The sequence below is a fragment of the Metschnikowia bicuspidata genome (genome assembly GCF_001664035.1).
Source record: "Metschnikowia bicuspidata var. bicuspidata NRRL YB-4993 chromosome Unknown METBIscaffold_10, whole genome shotgun sequence".
Lineage (NCBI taxonomy): Eukaryota > Fungi > Ascomycota > Pichiomycetes > Serinales > Metschnikowiaceae > Metschnikowia > Metschnikowia bicuspidata.
The window spans coordinates 111,815-129,930 of record NW_017387740.1 but is presented as its reverse complement, the minus strand read 5'-3'; the positions used below and the strand labels follow the sequence as shown (position 1 = coordinate 129,930).

General features: G+C 46.0%; 11 protein-coding genes and 1 non-coding gene across 12 annotated transcripts; 8 read left to right on the top strand and 4 right to left on the bottom strand.

Moving 5' to 3' along the window:
• Nucleotides 1–350: 350 nt before the first annotated feature.
• Nucleotides 351–424, bottom strand: METBIDRAFT_t251. Its single transcript has one exon. It is a non-coding gene; the product is annotated as a tRNA-Ile (tRNA).
• An 821-nt stretch (nucleotides 425–1,245) lies between these two features.
• Nucleotides 1,246–2,161, top strand: METBIDRAFT_85053 (uncharacterized protein; the record flags this gene model as incomplete). Its single annotated transcript, XM_018859243.1, has 2 exons — nucleotides 1,246–1,508; nucleotides 1,805–2,161. The coding sequence occupies 2 exons, from the start codon at nucleotides 1,246–1,248 to the stop codon at nucleotides 2,139–2,141; spliced, it is 600 nt and encodes a 199-aa protein (XP_018709338.1). The 3' UTR covers nucleotides 2,142–2,161.
• On the top strand, nucleotides 1,985–4,046 carry METBIDRAFT_136698 (tRNA (guanine-N2-)-methyltransferase). Its single transcript, XM_018854406.1, has one exon. It carries the CDS (start codon nucleotides 2,458–2,460, stop codon nucleotides 3,778–3,780), a length of 1,323 nt encoding a protein of 440 aa, XP_018709337.1. The 5' UTR covers nucleotides 1,985–2,457; the 3' UTR covers nucleotides 3,781–4,046.
• Nucleotides 4,047–4,312: 266 nt separating this feature from the next.
• Nucleotides 4,313–5,311, top strand: THI4 (thiamine thiazole synthase; the record flags this gene model as incomplete). Its single annotated transcript, XM_018858245.1, has 1 exon — nucleotides 4,313–5,311. The coding sequence occupies one exon, from the start codon at nucleotides 4,313–4,315 to the stop codon at nucleotides 5,309–5,311; it is 999 nt and encodes a 332-aa protein (XP_018709336.1).
• Nucleotides 5,312–5,632: 321 nt separating this feature from the next.
• Nucleotides 5,633–8,173, top strand: METBIDRAFT_33860 (cleavage polyadenylation factor subunit). Its single transcript, XM_018856410.1, has one exon. The coding sequence runs from the start codon at nucleotides 5,702–5,704 to the stop codon at nucleotides 8,000–8,002; it is 2,301 nt and encodes a 766-aa protein (XP_018709335.1). The 5' UTR covers nucleotides 5,633–5,701; the 3' UTR covers nucleotides 8,003–8,173.
• Nucleotides 8,174–8,376: 203 nt separating this feature from the next.
• SMD2 (mRNA splicing protein) lies at nucleotides 8,377–9,095 on the top strand. The gene is made up of 2 exons (XM_018858322.1): nucleotides 8,377–8,435; nucleotides 8,490–9,095. Exons 1-2 carry the CDS (start codon nucleotides 8,431–8,433, stop codon nucleotides 8,821–8,823), a joined length of 339 nt encoding a protein of 112 aa, XP_018709334.1. The 5' UTR covers nucleotides 8,377–8,430; the 3' UTR covers nucleotides 8,824–9,095.
• MEC3 (Mec3p) lies at nucleotides 8,882–10,185 on the top strand (the record flags this gene model as incomplete). The annotated part of the gene is made up of 2 exons (XM_018854472.1): nucleotides 8,882–8,888; nucleotides 9,176–10,185. 2 exons carry the CDS (start codon nucleotides 8,882–8,884, stop codon nucleotides 10,183–10,185), a joined length of 1,017 nt encoding a protein of 338 aa, XP_018709333.1.
• A 273-nt stretch (nucleotides 10,186–10,458) lies between these two features.
• SER1 (O-phospho-L-serine:2-oxoglutarate transaminase) lies at nucleotides 10,459–11,628 on the top strand (the record flags this gene model as incomplete). The annotated part of the gene is made up of 1 exon (XM_018859193.1): nucleotides 10,459–11,628. The coding sequence occupies one exon, from the start codon at nucleotides 10,459–10,461 to the stop codon at nucleotides 11,626–11,628; it is 1,170 nt and encodes a 389-aa protein (XP_018709332.1).
• Nucleotides 11,629–11,710: 82 nt separating this feature from the next.
• METBIDRAFT_80196 (GTPase) lies at nucleotides 11,711–13,915 on the top strand (the record flags this gene model as incomplete). The annotated part of the gene is made up of 2 exons (XM_018859192.1): nucleotides 11,711–11,780; nucleotides 12,009–13,915. 2 exons carry the CDS (start codon nucleotides 11,711–11,713, stop codon nucleotides 13,913–13,915), a joined length of 1,977 nt encoding a protein of 658 aa, XP_018709331.1.
• Nucleotides 13,916–14,040: 125 nt separating this feature from the next.
• On the bottom strand, nucleotides 14,041–15,781 carry ILV1 (threonine ammonia-lyase; the record flags this gene model as incomplete). Its single annotated transcript, XM_018859191.1, has 2 exons — nucleotides 14,041–15,635; nucleotides 15,718–15,781. 2 exons carry the CDS (start codon nucleotides 15,779–15,781, stop codon nucleotides 14,041–14,043), a joined length of 1,659 nt encoding a protein of 552 aa, XP_018709330.1.
• A 204-nt stretch (nucleotides 15,782–15,985) lies between these two features.
• METBIDRAFT_25889 (uncharacterized protein) lies at nucleotides 15,986–16,867 on the bottom strand (the record flags this gene model as incomplete). Its single annotated transcript, XM_018855304.2, has 1 exon — nucleotides 15,986–16,867. A coding segment is annotated over one exon (882 nt), but the record flags the coding sequence as incomplete, so codon positions are not given.
• A 57-nt stretch (nucleotides 16,868–16,924) lies between these two features.
• METBIDRAFT_61970 (uncharacterized protein) lies at nucleotides 16,925–17,740 on the bottom strand (the record flags this gene model as incomplete). Its single annotated transcript, XM_018858321.1, has 2 exons — nucleotides 16,925–17,502; nucleotides 17,534–17,740. Coding segments are annotated over 2 exons (784 nt in total), but the record flags the coding sequence as incomplete, so codon positions are not given.
• Between the last annotated feature and the right edge of the window lie 376 nt (nucleotides 17,741–18,116).

Genomic DNA, 18,116 nt, shown 5'->3' with positions numbered 1-18,116 from the left:
GAAGGTACTTCGAGGCTTTCCTCTATCCATGATAACTAAATGTTCGAGGACGAACATTCTAATTTTGGGGAGATAATGTTATGATACGACATGAGCCAGATTATAGATTCTGGGCATCCTGTATAATACGAAGGACGAAGAGTCTAAACATTCCTGATCGGGGTTACCCCTCACCTACTGTATAGAAGGGTTCCGAACTATAAAGGAGCGTGAGGCTGAGACATCCCTGAAGAAGGATAACACTTTTTAGACATCGAGAATACGACAGATAGACTAGGCCTATCCACTAAGGCTGAACTATCTATAAACCGATCTACTCGTAGTTTAAGAGACAGCTCCAGGCTGTTTCATAATACCTAGCAGGATCGAACTGCTGATCTTGGCGTTATTAGCACCACGCCTTAACCAACTGGGCCAAGGGACCTTGTTGAATGTTTTTGTGCTATTCCAACAATATACACATCTTTGGAGTTTGGTCTAATAGTCACGTGACGCTCGGCATATACGACATACCGGACGGATAGAAGTGAATATGAAGGTGATTGAACACCCTGCTAATTAGAAGGGAAAGCCTTATTACATAAGAGTAGATCACCTTAGTAAATGTTACTCTCCGTTATAACAGTATGCTTCCGGTTTCAAAATTACTAGGATAAGCTTATCTGTCTTATTCCGAGCCAACGGCCTATCCCGTGGCAGGCGACCTATCTCGCCTAGACAGCTCTATTATCCCGTGGTCTCTCCCACAGGTAAGAGTCAATAATCTTTGAAAGACCTAGCTAAAAATAAGATACGGAAAGTATCTTAATATTGAGGCTGTTATGGATAAACGCCGCCAACCAGGGCCCATCATAGATGCAGAAAACGACCGAAGCCCCTCGGTTCCCTTTAGCACGTGCGTAATAGTGGCTGCAATTTGATACGCAGTCCCCCACAAGCACACAAGATATAAAACGGGGGACAAAGCCAACTCTAAGAATAGGGGGGCAGCAGTTATTTGGTCTAGTTCAATATTATATCAAGTTATTGTCGCGAACTCGTAGCTATCTAACCACTTCCCAAGATCCCTACACTAACCATAACACTTGGTAGCACCGCTGATCATACGTCTGCAGGCGGCGCCTCATCTCCATAAACCTTATCGGGTCCGTGGCCATTTGATTCGACCAGTTGCGTGACGCCCCTAAGTTCAACACCTTTAAAGGAGAAGCTGTCCTCGATCTCTTCAAGAAAGCCTTTTACCCCATGGACTACCTGGATGCCGCACACGATGCCCTTCTCGAACTAAAACAGGGCAAGCGAACTCTTTCCGTCTTCCTTGCCGAGTTTGCACGTTTGCAGCGCGAGCTCCCACCTGGCGCCATGACGACTGATACCCTCCGGGTTATCCTCATTCGAGGTGTCAACGAGCCTTACCGTTCGGACCTTATTCGTTTGAACACTACCCACTTCGACACGTTGTACGACTACCTCCAACGCATTTCCAACATCCACTCCCTCGCTATAGGGTGAGGTCGGTGCGACATCCCAATCGGCCGCTGATGCGATGGAAACCGATCACCTCTAGGCTCGCCCTGCAGTCCCGCCAGCACATTACCCATCCCCAACGACCACCAATCGATGCCCTTCGAGGCGATCAACGCCATCAATGCTCACGCGACTTCGCAGCTCATCTGTTACCACTGTCAGAAAGCTGGGCATATGGCCCGTAACTGCCGTATCTGTCGCCAGGCGCGTCGCCAGGAAACGGCAGATCAACAAAAAAAATCTGAGCGCTAGTCCGGCCTCACGGTCCCCATTCTAGCGCGCCACAGTCCGCCGTCATCAAGCTCCACCTCCATGAGGCACGCCAGCGCCGATTGCGTCCACACTCTCGCATAACTAGAAATGATTGTCCTACGTCCACCTCGTTACCTGCCCTGGTGGGCCAGCTACCCGAGACCGAGTCAGACGTGCCCGCAGCACTCGCAGCCTCACCATCGTCGGTACTCACATCGATCCGGCATGGTTTTTCTAAGGATCTTACGCTGAGTACTCGAACACATTCTCTAGTCGGACAAACACGTGATGTTTCCAAGTTCGGTTCATTGAAGCAGAGCTCCGATACAAAGTCATTTGTATATTTGTCCAAATATAAATAAAAGTTTTGTAGTCTGTACTTTCTTACCAAATAAATAAATTTATTTACTCAGCTGCGTAATTAAGCTGAACGTTGTGTGATACTTTAAAAATAGAGAACTGCCAAAAAATACCAATATTTCATCATGAGTTAAATTGAACCTAATTTCAAAACTGGCATAAGATCTCAGAAAGCTCATACTCAAACGTTAGAAATTTTATACGCCAAATTCTGAATTTGCACCCAGTGATCACGGACGCGCTGCACATTTCATTTTTCATCTATACTGTTTAGTGCGCTCTTCTCGCCTCATCGACAAACGCCAACTTCTAACCACAATGAAACAATATATCATAAGTTTTGCAAATTCCTTTCCTAGTTTTAGGATTCCGGAGTTAGAGTCACTCTCCGAAATGTTTGGAGTGGAAGTGGACCTCAGTAATCACAATGAGAAAAGCCCTTTTATGATCGTGAACCTTAAGAGCGATGAGGATGCCCAAAACCTTATCAAACGGTCTATTTTGGCGAAAGGGATATACGAGCTTTGGGGAAAAGGCGAGGACTTGAACGCCTTGCATAAAAGTGTGCAAGAGATGTCAACCGAAAAGTTCGAAAGTTACAAAACAAACACTTTTAGGTTTGACTTCGTCAGTTTCATGGGAACTAAAAGTACCGAAGAAAAGATCAAAACTATCGAAACGTTTAAGTACTTAGGGTTTGAAGGCAAGATCAGACTAAAAAACCCAGAAACTGTTTTTGCCGTGCTAGAAGAGTATTTTGTGAGTGGTATGGAAAAGGCAGACAAACCCAAGTACCTTTGGTTCGGGAGAGAGGTCCAACTTAGTGCTAGAGCTGCAGGTGCTGTTGAGGAGTATGATTTAAAAAAGAGAAAGTACATTGGGACGACTTCCTTCGAGGCTGAGCTCTCTCTCATCAGTTGCAATATCGGTCAAGTCAGTCCTGGCAAGATAATCTACGACCCATTCACGGGTACAGGCTCTTTTCTTGTCGCAGGAGCATACTTTGGAGCATATCCAATGGGAACAGATATCGATCCACGCTCCATTAGAGGGAAAGGACCACAATGCAATTTGAAAAGTAATTTCAAGCAGTACCATACGACGTCTCAATTCATGGACACATTTGTGATGGACTTCACAAATAATGCATTTAGGTCTGATCTTGTGATAGATTCTATTGTTTGTGATCCGCCTTATGGAGTCAGAGAGGGCCTCAAAGTATGTGGGGCGAAGAACCCAGACAAAGCTGTCGGAAGAGAAAAGAATGTCGTTGGAGGTGAATTAGGACATTTCAGGAGAGATTTCATAGCGCCCAAGAAGCCGTATGAACTTGCAAATTTGCTTGAGGATCTACTCAATTTTGCGGCTGAAAGGCTTCCAGTGGGAGGCAGGCTAGCTTTTTGGATGCCCACAGCCAATGACGAATTTGTTGAGCACCACATACCACAACACGAGAAATTGGAACATTTGTATGCGTTGGAACAGGAGTTTAACAAATGGTCCAGAAGATTGGTTGTATATGTGAAAAGAGATCAGAGCTACCAGGGTGTGACCAGGAATGGCATGCTCGAAAAAAATGTGACAAGCTTCAGAAAGAGATATTTCAAGAGCTTCAATGAGAAAAGCAAGCAGATTGACTGAAGCCCATAAGCAATTTCGCCATCGACTAGATATGCGCGTACGAGTCTATGGAATGCGGGTTTTATTCCACATTGCTTATTGTTCTCAATGTTTGTATCTGCACGGGACACTCCTCCCGGGACTTCAAGATGGTTTATCTGCAGTTACTCTGCGAACCGAATGATGGTGACGTCTGAAGCAGAATATAAAACTGCAAATTTGAACCAAAAATAGTTGCAAATCGACCGTGGAATTCATTCTACAATATAATAAAGCTTCAACTTGGCACTGAAGCATAAAGTCGCCAAAAAAAAAAATCAATGGTGCGATCTGGACGTGTCTTGAATTGTGAGGACGCGCGGACTTTTGGGTGGATCAGTTGCAGCCGGGAAATGCATGGAAATGCAGTTAAGAGGCATGGAAATGCGGCTTTTTGGTCACAGAGAGAACATTTCTTCCGGGAATTAAAATCGTGTGCCTCAGTGGCAAATCTAGGGGTATATATAAAGTGGTATGGATCACACCTAAACACTTCTTCTCATACGAAACAAGAATGACTCCCCCAACTATGATCTATAACACGCACACTACGACTACTGCCTCAGATGAGCTGATTCTTCGCCTTCAGTCAGACGTTCAAAACACCGAAGTCAATTTTGCAGACTGGGATTCTTTTAAATTTGCACCAATCAGAGAGTCAACTGTCTCTCGAGCGATGACCAAGAGGTATTTCGAAGACTTGGACAAGTACACTGAGTCTGATGTTGTAATCGTAGGAGCGGGAAGCGCCGGGTTATCGGCTGCTTATGTTTTGGCGAAAAACAGACCTGACCTTAAGATTGCAATAATTGAGGCCTCTGTCTCACCAGGTGGAGGCTGTTGGTTGGGCGGTCAATTGTTCTCAGCAATGGTTTTGAGAAAGCCCGCTCAACATTTCTTGGATGAAATCGAGGTAGCTTACGAGGATGAAGGTGATTATGTCGTCGTGAAGCATGCGGCGTTGTTCATGTCCACGTTAATGTCTAAAGTCTTGAAGTTTCCTAACGTGAAGTTGTTCAATGCCACAGCAGTGGAGGACTTGATCACACGCCGCGATGAAACCACAGATGAGTTGCGTATTGCTGGAGTTGTTACAAATTGGACTTTGGTGGCCTTGAATCATGATACACAGTCGTGTATGGATCCCAACACGATTAATGCCAACGTGGTTCTTTCAACTACAGGACACGATGGACCATTTGGGGCCTTTTCCGCCAAGAGATTACAAAGCTTGTGTCCCAAAATTAAGGGTGACTCTTTTGTTTTGGGTGGCATGAGAGGTCTTGATATGAACAAAGCCGAAGATGCTATCGTGAAAGGAACCAGAGAGGTTGCCCCAGGCTTAGTGATTGCTGGAATGGAGCTTGCAGAGGTTGATGGAAGCAACAGAATGGGTCCAACTTTCGGTGCAATGGCTCTTTCCGGGGTTAAGGCAGCCGAGGAGGTTCTTAACGTGTTTGACTTGAGAAAGAAACAGAATGAGACATGCTACGGTGGCTCTCTCCAAAAGTAGATATTTACATTTTCCTGAGGTGATTTATATTAATTGGGAACTAAGAATATTGCTTTATTTTGATTTTGTAGCACAGTTTAAAACTACACATATAGTTGAGCAATTAGATTGAAGACTTAGATTTCTACATCGAAGATCCATTTCATTAATGACTAGTAGAAGAACGTTTTTTCGGGAGTGTTCGCATTGAAAACCCACCCGTATTAGGCTTGCGCGCTCACATCTCAAATTTGTTTTCGGTCCTTCAAGTTCTTATCCATTATTCGAAGCGCAATGGCAACAGACAATTCAACCGCTGAAGATTCCGACAACTTCCGTTTTTTCGGTCTAGGAGGATGCAATGAGGTCGGTCGCTCTTGCCATATCATCGAGTATAAGAATAAGGTGATCATGTTGGACTCGGGTGTTCATCCTGGGCTTAGCGGTATGAATTCTTTACCTTTTTTCGATGAGTATGACTTATCAAAGGTCGACATATTATTGATTAGTCACTTTCATTTGGATCACGCTGCTTCTTTACCATATGTCATGCAACAAACGAGTTTCAAAGGGCGTGTCTTCATGACACATGCCACGAAGGCAATTTACAGATGGTTGTTGTCCGATTTCGTGCGAGTGACATCTATGGCTGGAGGAGGTGATGAGGCCCGTCAAATGGACAGCTCACAGCATAATGGAGGAGGATCCGCAAACTTGTACACAAACGAAGACTTGATGAGCTCTTTCGAAAAGATCGAGACCATTGATTATCATTCAACCATCGAAGTCGAGGGAATAAGGTTTACCGCGTACCATGCTGGTCATGTCTTGGGTGCATGCATGTACTTTCTCGAAATAGGAGGTGTCAAAATTTTGTTCACCGGAGACTATTCTAGAGAAGAGGATCGCCACTTGAAAGTAGCAGAGGTACCTCCTCAAAGACCAGATATCCTTATCACAGAATCCACTTTTGGAACAGCCACACACGAGCCAAGACTAGAAAAGGAGACCAGAATGATGAAAAATATTCACTCTACTATTTTAAAGGGCGGCCGTGTGTTGATGCCTGTCTTCGCCTTGGGAAGAGCCCAAGAGCTTTTGTTGATCCTAGAAGAATACTGGTCAATGAATGAGGACATTCAATCTGTAAATATATATTATGCATCTGATCTTGCAAGAAAATGTATGGCTGTCTATCAAACATACACCAGCATTATGAACGAAAAGATCAGACTCAGTGCTTCTGCATCAGCAAAGTCAAATCCTTTCCAGTTCAAATTCATCAAGTCCATCAGGAGTATCGACAAGGTTTATGACATGGGTCCCTGTGTCGTTGTTGCATCGCCAGGTATGTTACAGAGCGGAGTATCTCGACAGCTTCTTGAAAGATGGGCACCAGATCCCAAGAATGCAGTTATCATGACCGGTTACGCTGTGGAAGGAACTATGGCAAAGGAAATTTTAACCGAGCCGCATGCGATTCCATCTATTTCAAATCCTGATATCTCGATTCCTCGCCGGCTTTCCGTCGATGAAATTTCATTTGCTGCTCATGTCGATTTCCAACAAAATGCAGGTTTTATCGAGGAGGTTGCCCCCAAAAAAATCATTTTGGTCCACGGAGATAGCAATCCAATGGGTAGATTGAAGTCTGCTTTACTAAGCAGATACTCATCTCGCAAAGGTACAGAGGAAGAAGTCAGAGTTTTCAATCCAAGAAACTGTGAAGATCTCCAGATTGGAATCACAAGCGCAAAAATCGCCAAAGTTGTTGGATCACTTGCCGAGGCTGAATCCAGGCTTATAAAAGACTTCATGAGCAAAGAGTTGAAGAAAAGTAAAATTGAAGAGATACACGATGAAGAAGAGATCAAAGACGAAAGAAATGATGTCAAAATGAACGAAAATCCTGCTGATCAGCTCCAAGCAGAAGTGTCAACAAAAGCCACGAACGGAAAGAAGACCGACGAGAAGGTGGAGGACAAGCTCATTAATTCTGGTATAATTGTTTCAGGAGTTTTAATATCGAAAGACTTCGACTTGAACTTGTTACAATTGGATGATATCCATGAATTCACACAGCTTACAACTTCTGTCGTAAAGTCCAACATCAAATTGAAAATCGAGTCGAGCGTATCATTAATTTCTTGGCATCTTGAGCAAATGTTTGGCTATATAAATGTCATTAACGATTCCGAAGACATTTGGGAATGTTTGATAATGGACATGATATATATCACAGCCGACAAGTCCAAAGAATCTAAGGGTCTTGAAATTACGGTCGAGTGGATCAACAACAATGCAATGGCGGATTCTTTGGCCGACAGCGTGGTGGCAATTCTTTATAACGTGGACTCATCACCGGCTTCTGTCAAATTAACGTCTAAAGCACACTCACACGGGCATGTGAAAGAAGAACCTAGTGAAGAAACAGTTCAGGAGCAAGAAGTTAAAAAGGCGCATGGAAATCATGACGTTGAGACTAGGATCCGCAGAATCTCAACATTATTAAAAGCTCAATTTGGCGATTCCATCTCCCAAATAGATTCGGATGGTGCAACGATAAAAATAGGAAAGGCTGAGGCTCAAGTGGACTTTAAAACTTTGGGTGTTGTGTGTCCATCTCGTGTATTAAAAGATCGCGTTGAAAGCATCATAAAAAGAGGATGCAAGCTAGCAGCGCCACTCGCACATCAGCCAAAGACTGTGTAGCACAGATGTTAAATATAATAGCAGAGATAAATGCTTTCTCATGGGAATAAAATAACAAAATTAGCCACTCGGTAGCAGATTGACGAATATGGTGTTGTGCTTTGAAGATGACGGAGTAAAGTGTTGACACTGCCTTACCAGTTGTTAGCAGGAAAAGGGGGAATGTTTAAAACCATCGCGTGTTTCCATATCTTCTATTCAAATTTTATTTATCTGTCACAAACATAAAATTGAACAGCTTATACTTCATGTAACTTGAAAACCAGGCTGTATTCTGTAAAATGATCTGAAATAAAATAGTATCATGTTCTCCATGCAGTCCCACCGAAGCCTTTCGCAAGATACTCAACTGAATGCGCATGGGCATTCGACAACGAAGACATTTACCAACAAGGATTGTGCTTAATCCAGATATATAACTATAAAATATGGCGTATGTAAATCCAAGAACAATTCACTGCATGAGGATAAATATTAACCAGCCAAGTGAACTAATAGATCGGGTACGCTCAGAACTCACAGAAATAGAGCTTCAACAACTCGAAGAGTTCGAATTTAAACATGGGCCCATGTCGCTCATTCAAACTGCCATGAATGATGGAAGTCCTGTCATGATATATTGTCGAAACAATCATAAACTTCTTGCAAAGGTGAAGGCTTTTGACAGACATTGTAATTTGATTCTTGAAGATGTGAAAGAACTCTGGACGGAGACACTAAGAAACAGTAAGGGCAAGATCATAAAAACCACTTCGAAAGAAAGGTTCATAGCCAAACTTTTTTTAAGGGGTGACTCTGTCATCATTGTCTTGAGAGTCTGATATAGCGGTATGAAGAGGGTACTTGTATTTTGAACAATCAACCATCCATCAAGAAAACATGGCGCGTGAGATTTACAAAGGAGTGATTGCTACATGATCAAGCAAGTAAAGAGTTCAATATCTTGTACATCAAAGGAAGAGTAATGCCAAAGACAGGATCGATTTACCTTTGTGTCTTGGAATATCAATAAATTAGTTACTTCAGAGTGATACAAGCGTAAATATTTAGAACAAGCCGTCTGTAATAATAACAAATACTGAAATCAAGAGTAATTGATAAACGAGATCATAGTTTTTTGCTGACGTAGGCTATACTGCTATGAGCTGTTTTTAAGCGTTTGGCTGTCTACAGAAATACTGGCTACGCGCACCGGCACATGTGGAACAGAAAACGAGAATACCGCATCTTCCGAGTCGATGAAGCTCAAATTAGAGACACAAAGCTCAGAAGTTTTGAAAAACTGCTTCTCACTTATCAATACACTCCGGAAGCGCGTGATATTGCGATTCAGTCCTGAACAACTTCTCGCCATACTGATTAACGATTCATCGTTAAATCAAGAGCCGCAAATATGGTGTAAATTTCCCATGAGAAACATCTTTCTGAGGATCGAAATACAGAGTCTTCGAGACAACTGGATACTGCTTGAGATTAATATTGAACTTTTTCTTCAAGCATTGCGGAATTTTGACAAGGCCAGCAGTACTGAACTAAAGATTCGGCTTCAGAAGAAGGAGGGTCAGAAAAGCTCTGGGAGTGCTTACTTGGCGCTACAATACTCAGATATCACTGAAAACTCAAGTACGATCAATCATGTTTTCAGAATCCCTGTGAGAATCCTCAAGGAAGCTGCGGGACTATTGAAAGAACCCGTGCTTCCAAGAATTGATCTCATGATAAAACTTCCTAATGAGTTTTTTGCCACCTATCGGCGGCTAGAAAGGTTTAAGAATTCAACGGCACACGAAAAAATGACAATAAGCGCAAGCCAGAGGAATGGAGGAACGTTGAAATTTGTGCTACAAGAAGCAGATAGCTGTAATACTACCATTAAATGGAATGGCAGGCTCGATATCCAAGTACCACCTTCGGACTCGGAATACGATAGTTTGCGAGCTGCTGCGCTACAGGAAAGCCCCAGCAAGAATCATGAAGATAGGTCTGCGATTGGTGTTGACGTGACGGTGAACCTCAAGGAATGGTGCCTGACAGCCAAAATCGTTGGTACCTGCCAAACCGTAATACTCTTTATCTGCGACAATAATGCTTGCGCAATTCATTGCCTACTTGATGAAACCGACGATGCTGAAATTATTTATTACATAAGCGGGATTCGCCAAGCTGAACCCTATTCTGACTGATTGAGTGCCAAAGTTTAATGTGACTTCATGTCGACTAGTAAACTCCTTGAGAACTCGTGAAACTTTTAATTCAGAACCTTGTTTAAGCAACATGCAAGTGAATGTTTTTGACTCTACGGGTTGTGCATTTTTTTGCTCAGATACCAGAGTTTACATGAACATCAAACTAGCTCGTGTCTCACTTTATTACTTCTGACTCGTCATATTAGTCACATGGTATTTTGCGCGCCCTACGAAATTCTTTCTCTAACTTCGTTTTCTTTAACACTGCAAATGAGTTCCTTAAACCGTGAAGAACCCCATTACTTTGGTGCTGGCCCAGCATTGTTGCCGTCAGACGTCTTAAAGCAAGCTGCCTTAGACTTGTTAACTTTCGATGGCGAGAATTTAGGTGTGGGCGAAATCTCCCACCGCTCCAAGACTGCGATTCAAATCATTGATGAAACAAAGGCTAACTTCACAAAGTTGTTGAATATTCCAGACACTCATGAGGTGTTCTTTATGCAAGGCGGAGGCACGTTGGGATTTGCTTCTGTGGCTTACAACTTGCTAGCCAACTACGCCAAGAAGACAGGTAAGAAAGGCAAAGCTGCTTATGCCGTGACTGGTGGCTGGTCTAAGAAGGCAGCTGAAGAAGCCAAAAGATTGGGATTTGAGGTTGACATTGTTGTTGACACAAAGACCTCAAAATTCAACCACATCCCGCCATACAGCGAATGGGCCCCAATTGACAAGGAGAATACCGCTTACTTGTATGTATGTGATAACGAAACCGTTCATGGAAATGAATTTAATGACGTGCCGGGATCGGACTACTTGCCGGAAAATGTCGAGCTAGTGGCTGACATGTCATCAAATATCTTATCCAAAAAGCTTGATGTTTCGAAGTATGGTCTTATCATGGCGGGCGCCCAGAAAAACGTCGGATTGGCTGGTTTGACTGTTTACATCATCAAGAAGAATTTGCTCGATCAAAGCTCAGACGATGAATTGAGGGAATTAGGTATCCCTTTGACACCGATCGCCTTCCAATTTCCCACTGTGGTGGCCAACAACTCTGCGTACAACACCATCCCAATTTTTACGTGTCACATCTTGAAATTGGTGACTGAAAAGTTGTTGAAAATGGGTGGCATTGAAGCCATTGAAACTATCAACGAGAAAAAGGCAAGCTCATTGTACGGTGTATTAGAGAAATACCCTCAATTATACAAGTTGCCTGTCGAGAAAAACTCTCGCTCGAAGATGAATGTTGTCTTCACCCTTCCAAACGAGGACTTGGAGTCCAAGTTCTTGAAGGGGGCAGCTGAGGACAAGTTGACGGGCTTGAAAGGACACAGATCGGTGGGAGGTATTAGAGCCTCTCTCTACAATGCAGTGACTGCGGACAGTACTGAGAGGTTGGTAAAATACATCGAGAATTTTGCAAATGACAACGCTTAGTCAGTCATACAACTAAATATAAACATTCGAAACAAGACACGAAAGCGTATTTTATTTTGCGATTTTTGTTTCAGCGTGCGAAATGGTGTGGTTTCTCAAGACAAGTAGCATAAAACAGCTCTTCACTGACATACCATCCACAAACATAGCATGTAAGTTCAATGGCGTAGCTGCTTGAATGTAATAAGGCTGTTTAACCATTTCCTTAGAGTGCTCGACACTGGGTGCAAACAAAGTGCGAACAAAATTTTGCTCGCATCAAACGGTCGTGATGGTACTGTTTTGCCCTAACATGTATTTTGCACCACCAAGCCTTCGACATGTATTAACAGGGTTGCTGAAGAGCAGGAGATTCACAACATATCATCTGCTTCGAGCAGCGGCGAACAAGACAGTTGCGCAGCAAGACAAGAGAGTGACTTTAGATAAGGAGTCTCACATTAAGGCCATCGAAGAAAGAATCGAGAAGATCCCTCTAAAAAATTATCGGAATTTCAGCATCGTGGCACATGTAGATCATGGTAAATCCACACTATCGGACAGGCTACTTGAATTGACGGGAGTGATAAAACCAGGCGATGCAAATAAACAAGTGCTAGATAAGTTGGACGTTGAACGAGAGCGGGGAATCACAGTTAAAGCACAGACCTGTACCATGTTTTACAACGATCCAAAAACAGGAGAGGATTACCTTTTGCATCTTGTCGATACTCCCGGTCACGTTGACTTCCGTGCAGAGGTTTCCAGATCATACGCTTCATGTGGAGGGGCTCTCTTATTGGTAGATGCAGCGCAAGGTGTCCAAGCACAAACCGTGGCCAATTTCTACTTGGCGTATAGCTTGGGGCTTAAATTGATACCTATTATAAACAAAATTGATCTAGATGCTGCAGATATACCTCGAGCAATGGAACAAGTCGAATCTACGTTTGAGCTAGACCCAAATGATTGTATTCCAGTGAGTGCCAAGACAGGTCTTAATGTGGAAAACATTATCCCAAAAATTATTCAGGATATTCCCTCACCAGTTGGCGATGTTGAAAAACCCTTGAAAGCCTTACTCGTGGACTCTTGGCATGACCCTTATGTTGGTGTGGTCATGCTTGTATTTGTTGTGGACGGAAAGATAAGAAAAGGAATGAAATTACTTTCCGCCCACACTGAAAAGAAATATGATGTGAAAGAAGTTGGCGTCATGTACCCAGATAAGACGCCGATGAATTATATTAGAGCTGGTCAAGTTGGATACATTATCCCAGGAATGAAAAATCCAAAGGAGGCCATGATTGGAGATACATTTTTTCAAAGTGGGAACAGTGCTGGTCTCGAGCCGCTTCCGGGATTTGAGGAGCCCAAACCTATGGTTTTTGTGGGAGCTTTTCCTGCCGATGGAGGTGAATTCAAGGTCATGAATGATCACATGGAGCATTTGGTCTTGAATGACAGGTCGGTAACCCTAGAAAAAGAGACATCTTCAGCTCTAGGATTAGGTTGGAGATTGGGGTTCTTGGGATCTCTCCACTCTTCAGTCTTCAAAGAACGCTTAGAAAACGAATATGGGGCAAAGATCATCTTAACTGCGCCAACGGTACCTTATAAAATTAAATATAAGGATGGAACAGAAAAAATCGTGACAAATCCTGACGACTTTCCGGGCTCTGACTATCGGTCTCACGATATTGACATGTTTTTGGAGCCGTTTGTGGATGCGATTATGACCATCCCCGACGAGTACGTGGGAACAGTGATGTCTATTTGCGAAGCCAATAGAGGCATACAGAAGGAGATGGAATACCTAACCACAGGCCAAGTCCTCCTCAAATATGAAATTCCTATGGCACAGTTAGTTGAAGATTTCTTTGGAAAGCTCAAGGGAGCTACTAAAGGATATGCATCTCTAGACTACGAGGATTCAGGATATAAGAAGTCGGATGTTGTGAAAATGGAACTTTGCGTGAGTGGCGAGGCCCAGGATGCTTTGTCACAGGTTATGCACAGATCACAAATACAGACGAGAGGTAGAGAATATGTCACCCGGTTCCGAGAATACTTGAAGTCCCAACTTTTCGAAGTTGCTATCCAAGCGAAGGTGAACAATAAAGTGATCGCCAGAGAGACCATTAAGGCAAGAAGAAAGGACGTCACTCAGAAATTACATGCAGCAGATATTTCGAGAAGAAAGAAATTATTGGAAAGACAAAAAGAGGGTAAGAAGCAGATGAAGGCCACTGGTCGCGTGACCATCAACAACGAAGCATACCAAGCGTTTTTGCGCCGGGCTGACTAACGGTATAAGTTCAAAAAATAGTGTATGCATACCTATGTATATATGAAAATTCCTAAAGTGAAGCTAGATTAATCTAGCGAGTCATTTGGCCTGTGAGAATAACCGGGTTTTTTTTTGTGGCAGCATCACTTCAAAAATTTCTGATAAACAACATTTTGAGTTTCGTCAATATATTTGTAGCCCAATTTGTTCAAAAAGTCATAGAACTCAGCCTCGCTTGCCCCCTCAGGAATAACAAACCCACACAATACCTTACCAACATCGTTGCCATGGTTTCTGTAATTGAACAAAGTGATGTCCCAGTTATCTTTTAGTTCTTGTAAGAATTTTGTCAAGGCACCAGGTCTTTCAGGAAACTCGAAAGTAAACAATTTCTCTCTCTTCGTGATATCAGATGATGAGCATTTACCCCCAACCAAGTAACGGCCATGTGTTTTCGCGAGCTCATTGTTTGAAATGTCAACAACTTCGTAGTTGTGTTCATCATTATTCATGGTTTGCATTATAGATGCCACCTCTTTGTCCTTATTGAGGACATTGAACGAGACGTAGATGTTGGCGATGTCACTACCAGAGTTTCTGTACGAAAACTCAGTGATCAGTCTCGGATGAATGATTTGTTGGAGCTTAGAAAACTCGCCTGGCTTCTCTGGGATAGATACGACAAATGAGACCTCTTTACCTTCGCCCAAAACAGCCCTCTCGCTGACAAATCTCAATCTGTCGAAGTTCATGTTGGCTCCAGATAAGATAGGAATGTAAGTCTTGTTGCGGTGATCCATGTCTTTCTTAGTCTGTTGGATGTATTTTTTCATTCCGGCGACACCAAGAGCACCAGAGGGTTCGACAATCAGCCTTGTGTCCTCGAAAATGTCCTTGATGGCGGCGCAAGTCTCATCGGTGGTAACTCTGACTACCTCGTCAACGTACTTGTGACAGAGTCTCCAAGTCTCATCGCCAACGATTTTCACTGCGGTGCCGTCGGCGAAAACACCCACCAGCTCAAGACGCACCCTTTCCGTGTCTCTTAAAGACTGATACAATGCATCGGCATCGAAAGTTTCTACACCTATGATTTTCACGTGGGGCGCAACTTGCTTGAGGTAAGCTGCAACACCGGCAATCAAACCACCCCCGCCAACTGGGATGAAGACAGCGTCTAGTTCGTCGAGCACTAATTGTCTTGTCAATTCCAATGCGACGGTTCCCTGACCAGCAATCACGTAAGGATGGTCAAAGGGTGGGATGTCCGTCAAATTCTCCAAGCTACTCAAGCGGGCACATTCTTGCTTTGCCGAGTCGAAATCTTCGCCGTACAAAACCACCTGAGACCCCAATCTGCTGACATTGGAATACTTGATGGAGGGGGTTGCTGTGGGCATGACGATAGTAGATGGGATTTTGAGCTTGGCAGCCGAGAACGCCACGCCTTGAGCATGGTTCCCCGCAGAACACGCAATGACTCCGTTTAGCGGTGTCTTGGCGTGTAGTTTTGAAATCATGTTGTACGCACCACGCAATTTGAAGGAGAAGACGGGCAACAAATCCTCCCTCTTCAAGTGCACCTTTGCGTTACACTTATGGGAGAGGTTGACAGCGTGTGTCAAAGGGGAGCCAGCATTATCCACAACATCGTAGACTCTGGAAGTGAGGATTAATTTGAGGTAGTTGGGCTCGCCGGACGGGGAGAAGTCCACCTCTGAGAGCTCAGGATATTTTTCTGCGAGCGTCGACTGTTTTCTGAAGCCGAGGGGCAGATGTGGCGCGTGGACGCGGCGTGTCAAAAGCGACAAGCGCTGTACCCGTTGGAGCATTTATGTATTGACAACAAGAAAAACGCCTTGATATCAAGCACCAGTAGGACATGTCGCGATTGCAATGAGTCAGTACGAGACTTGCATGCGCGATTGCGATACGCGATACCGGATGCGCAGCCCAAAAGTGTATTTCGAGAATCGTGGCAAGAGAGAAAAAAAACACCCACTATATATCCCAGGTCTTCCCGTGTAGTTGCCTCGATGGGGGCCATGCAGCGATTGGGGCCAATTAGTGTGGGGCAGCCGCAGCGCTCTATGTCAAGTTGCTGATTTCGAGCAAAAAGTCCAGGTAGTCGATCGTGGCCACGCCGGTGAGCTGCTTGTCGTACTGCTTGAAGATGTCCGTGAGCTTGCGTAGGTAGACGAGCAACTCGATGAACGCGTCGAACTTGAGTTTGCCGACGGCAACCGACCCGTCGTCGTGGGAGTCGGTGACTGCGAATTTCTGGAACAAATGTAGCACCAAGTCCACGTTGAGCTTGTAGCCGATCTGCTCGATGATCCTCTGGAACTCGCCGAAGGAGATGTCGCCGGACTTGTTGACGTCCGCCACCACGAACAACTTCTTGTAGGCGGTCAAGTACTTCCAGAGCGACACGAACTGGTCGAAGTTCAAGCCCGACGCCAGGCCCGACGCGGGACTGGAGAAGAGCTTGATCATGAGGCGCACGGCCGAGTGGCGGAAGCCCGTGTTGTCGAAGTTGACCAACGCCGCGGAGAGCTCCCGCTGCGAGATCTTGCCCGAGCGGTTGGCGTCCACGCGGTCGAAGGTTGCCCGGAGCTCAGCCTCGAGCCGGTGCTTGGCCGCGTGCTTCGGCGTGTCCTCGAGGCTCTCGCGGGAGCGGCTGGCCGTGCTGGGCGGCGCCTTCTTGGCGGGCGCATGGCCACGGCCGGCCATCTGCGGCGTCGAGGGCAGGTGGACTGCGGGCGGCGACAGCGTGGGAACGGGCGGGTGCACGTACTGCGGGCCCGAGTACGACGCGGCGCGAGGGGCCGCCAGGGCCTGCGGCGGCTGTTGACGTTGATGGTGTGGTTGCTGTTGCTGATTGTGTTGTTGTTGCTGATGGTATTGTTGTTGATGGAGCTGTGGTTGTTGATGTTGTTGGAGCTGTGGTTGTTGCTGATACTGGTGCGGCAGATAGTGCGCGTTCGGGAGCAGCGCCTGGCCGAGGGACACCGCCAGCGCCGAGACCACGCGCGGCGCGCCCGCCGCATAGTACTGCTGAGGCGGCGGTGCCGGGCGGTGCTGGTGGGACGGGGGCTGCTGCGTGTAGCCGGGGCTCTGGTACGGGACGTGCGCGTGGTGGTGGGGCGAGGCGGCGGGCGTCACGTGCGGGTGGGGGTGGTACTGCTGCGGGCCCGGCAGCGCCTGGTACGGCCCCGTGTGCTGGTACGCCGGGTCCAGGGCCGGCGGCGCCGCGGCGGAGCCGCCCGGAAACGCGCTGGATGTGTGCGAGGCCGGCGGCGCCGGCGCGTAGTGCTTGGGCGGGGCGGGTCTGCGCGGCGGCTGGGCCTGGGCGGGCATGGCGTACGTGGCCTGCTGCGGCGTCGGGTAGGAGGGCAAGTCGTCGGAGTTCATGAGGAGGAGGGGCGCCCGGCCGGAGGAGCGTAGGGGGTGGAGCCGTGGTGCGCGGACGTGTGTTGGTGTTGGGGCGCCGGGGTCGTGCGCGGCGGTCATCACGGGGCGCGCGAGCCGGGGGCTGGAGGCAGGGCGCGCGAGCCGGCTGGGGGCAGGGCGCGGGGCCTGGGGCCTGGGGGCAGGCGGTGTGCTGGGGCGCGCTCGGCTGGGGCGCGCTTGTCGGGGGCCAGGGGTGGGGCCAGTGTTGCAGCCAGTGGTGGCGCCTGTGTGAGCGGGGCTCGATTCGCTGGCTGCAGCCGACGGTTAGGGGCCTTGGGCACAGCCGGGAGTCTGGCGGCTGATGCTGGCGTGCGAGCGGGGGTTTTGTGGCTGCTTATGCGGATGGTTGATGGTGTTGGTGTGACTTTGTGTAGTGGTATGAGAAGGTGTCTGAGGCTGGTGGGCCTGGGGCGCGGAGACTGGCGCGGAGACGGGCGCGGGAGACTGTGTAGGTCTCTCGACTCTTTGCTGGTCTTTGATTTCTTCAAACTTTTCGGATTCTCCAAACTTTTTGGATTCTTCAATTTTTTGGGATCTTCGATTTTTTGGATTCTTCAAACTCTGTAAATTCTTTGGTTTTTTTAATTTCTCGATTTTCAATCTCTCCGATTTCTTTCGTCCCTTTAATTTCTTTGATCTCTCTGATTAATTTAGTCTTGGTTTCTTCAGTCCCTTTAATTTCTGTTATTCTCTGATTACTTCAGTCTTGATTAATTCAGTCCCTTTAATTTCTCGTCTTCTCTGGTTCCTCTAGGTTTGTCTTCCT

What these genes read in the sequence shown, in the direction of transcription:
- METBIDRAFT_136698 (XM_018854406.1), top strand. Translation starts at nt 2,458, where the DNA reads ATGAAACAATATATCATAAGTTTTGCAAATTCCTTTCCTAGTTTTAGG.
- METBIDRAFT_33860 (XM_018856410.1), top strand. Translation starts at nt 5,702, where the DNA reads ATGTTGGACTCGGGTGTTCATCCTGGGCTTAGCGGTATGAATTCTTTA.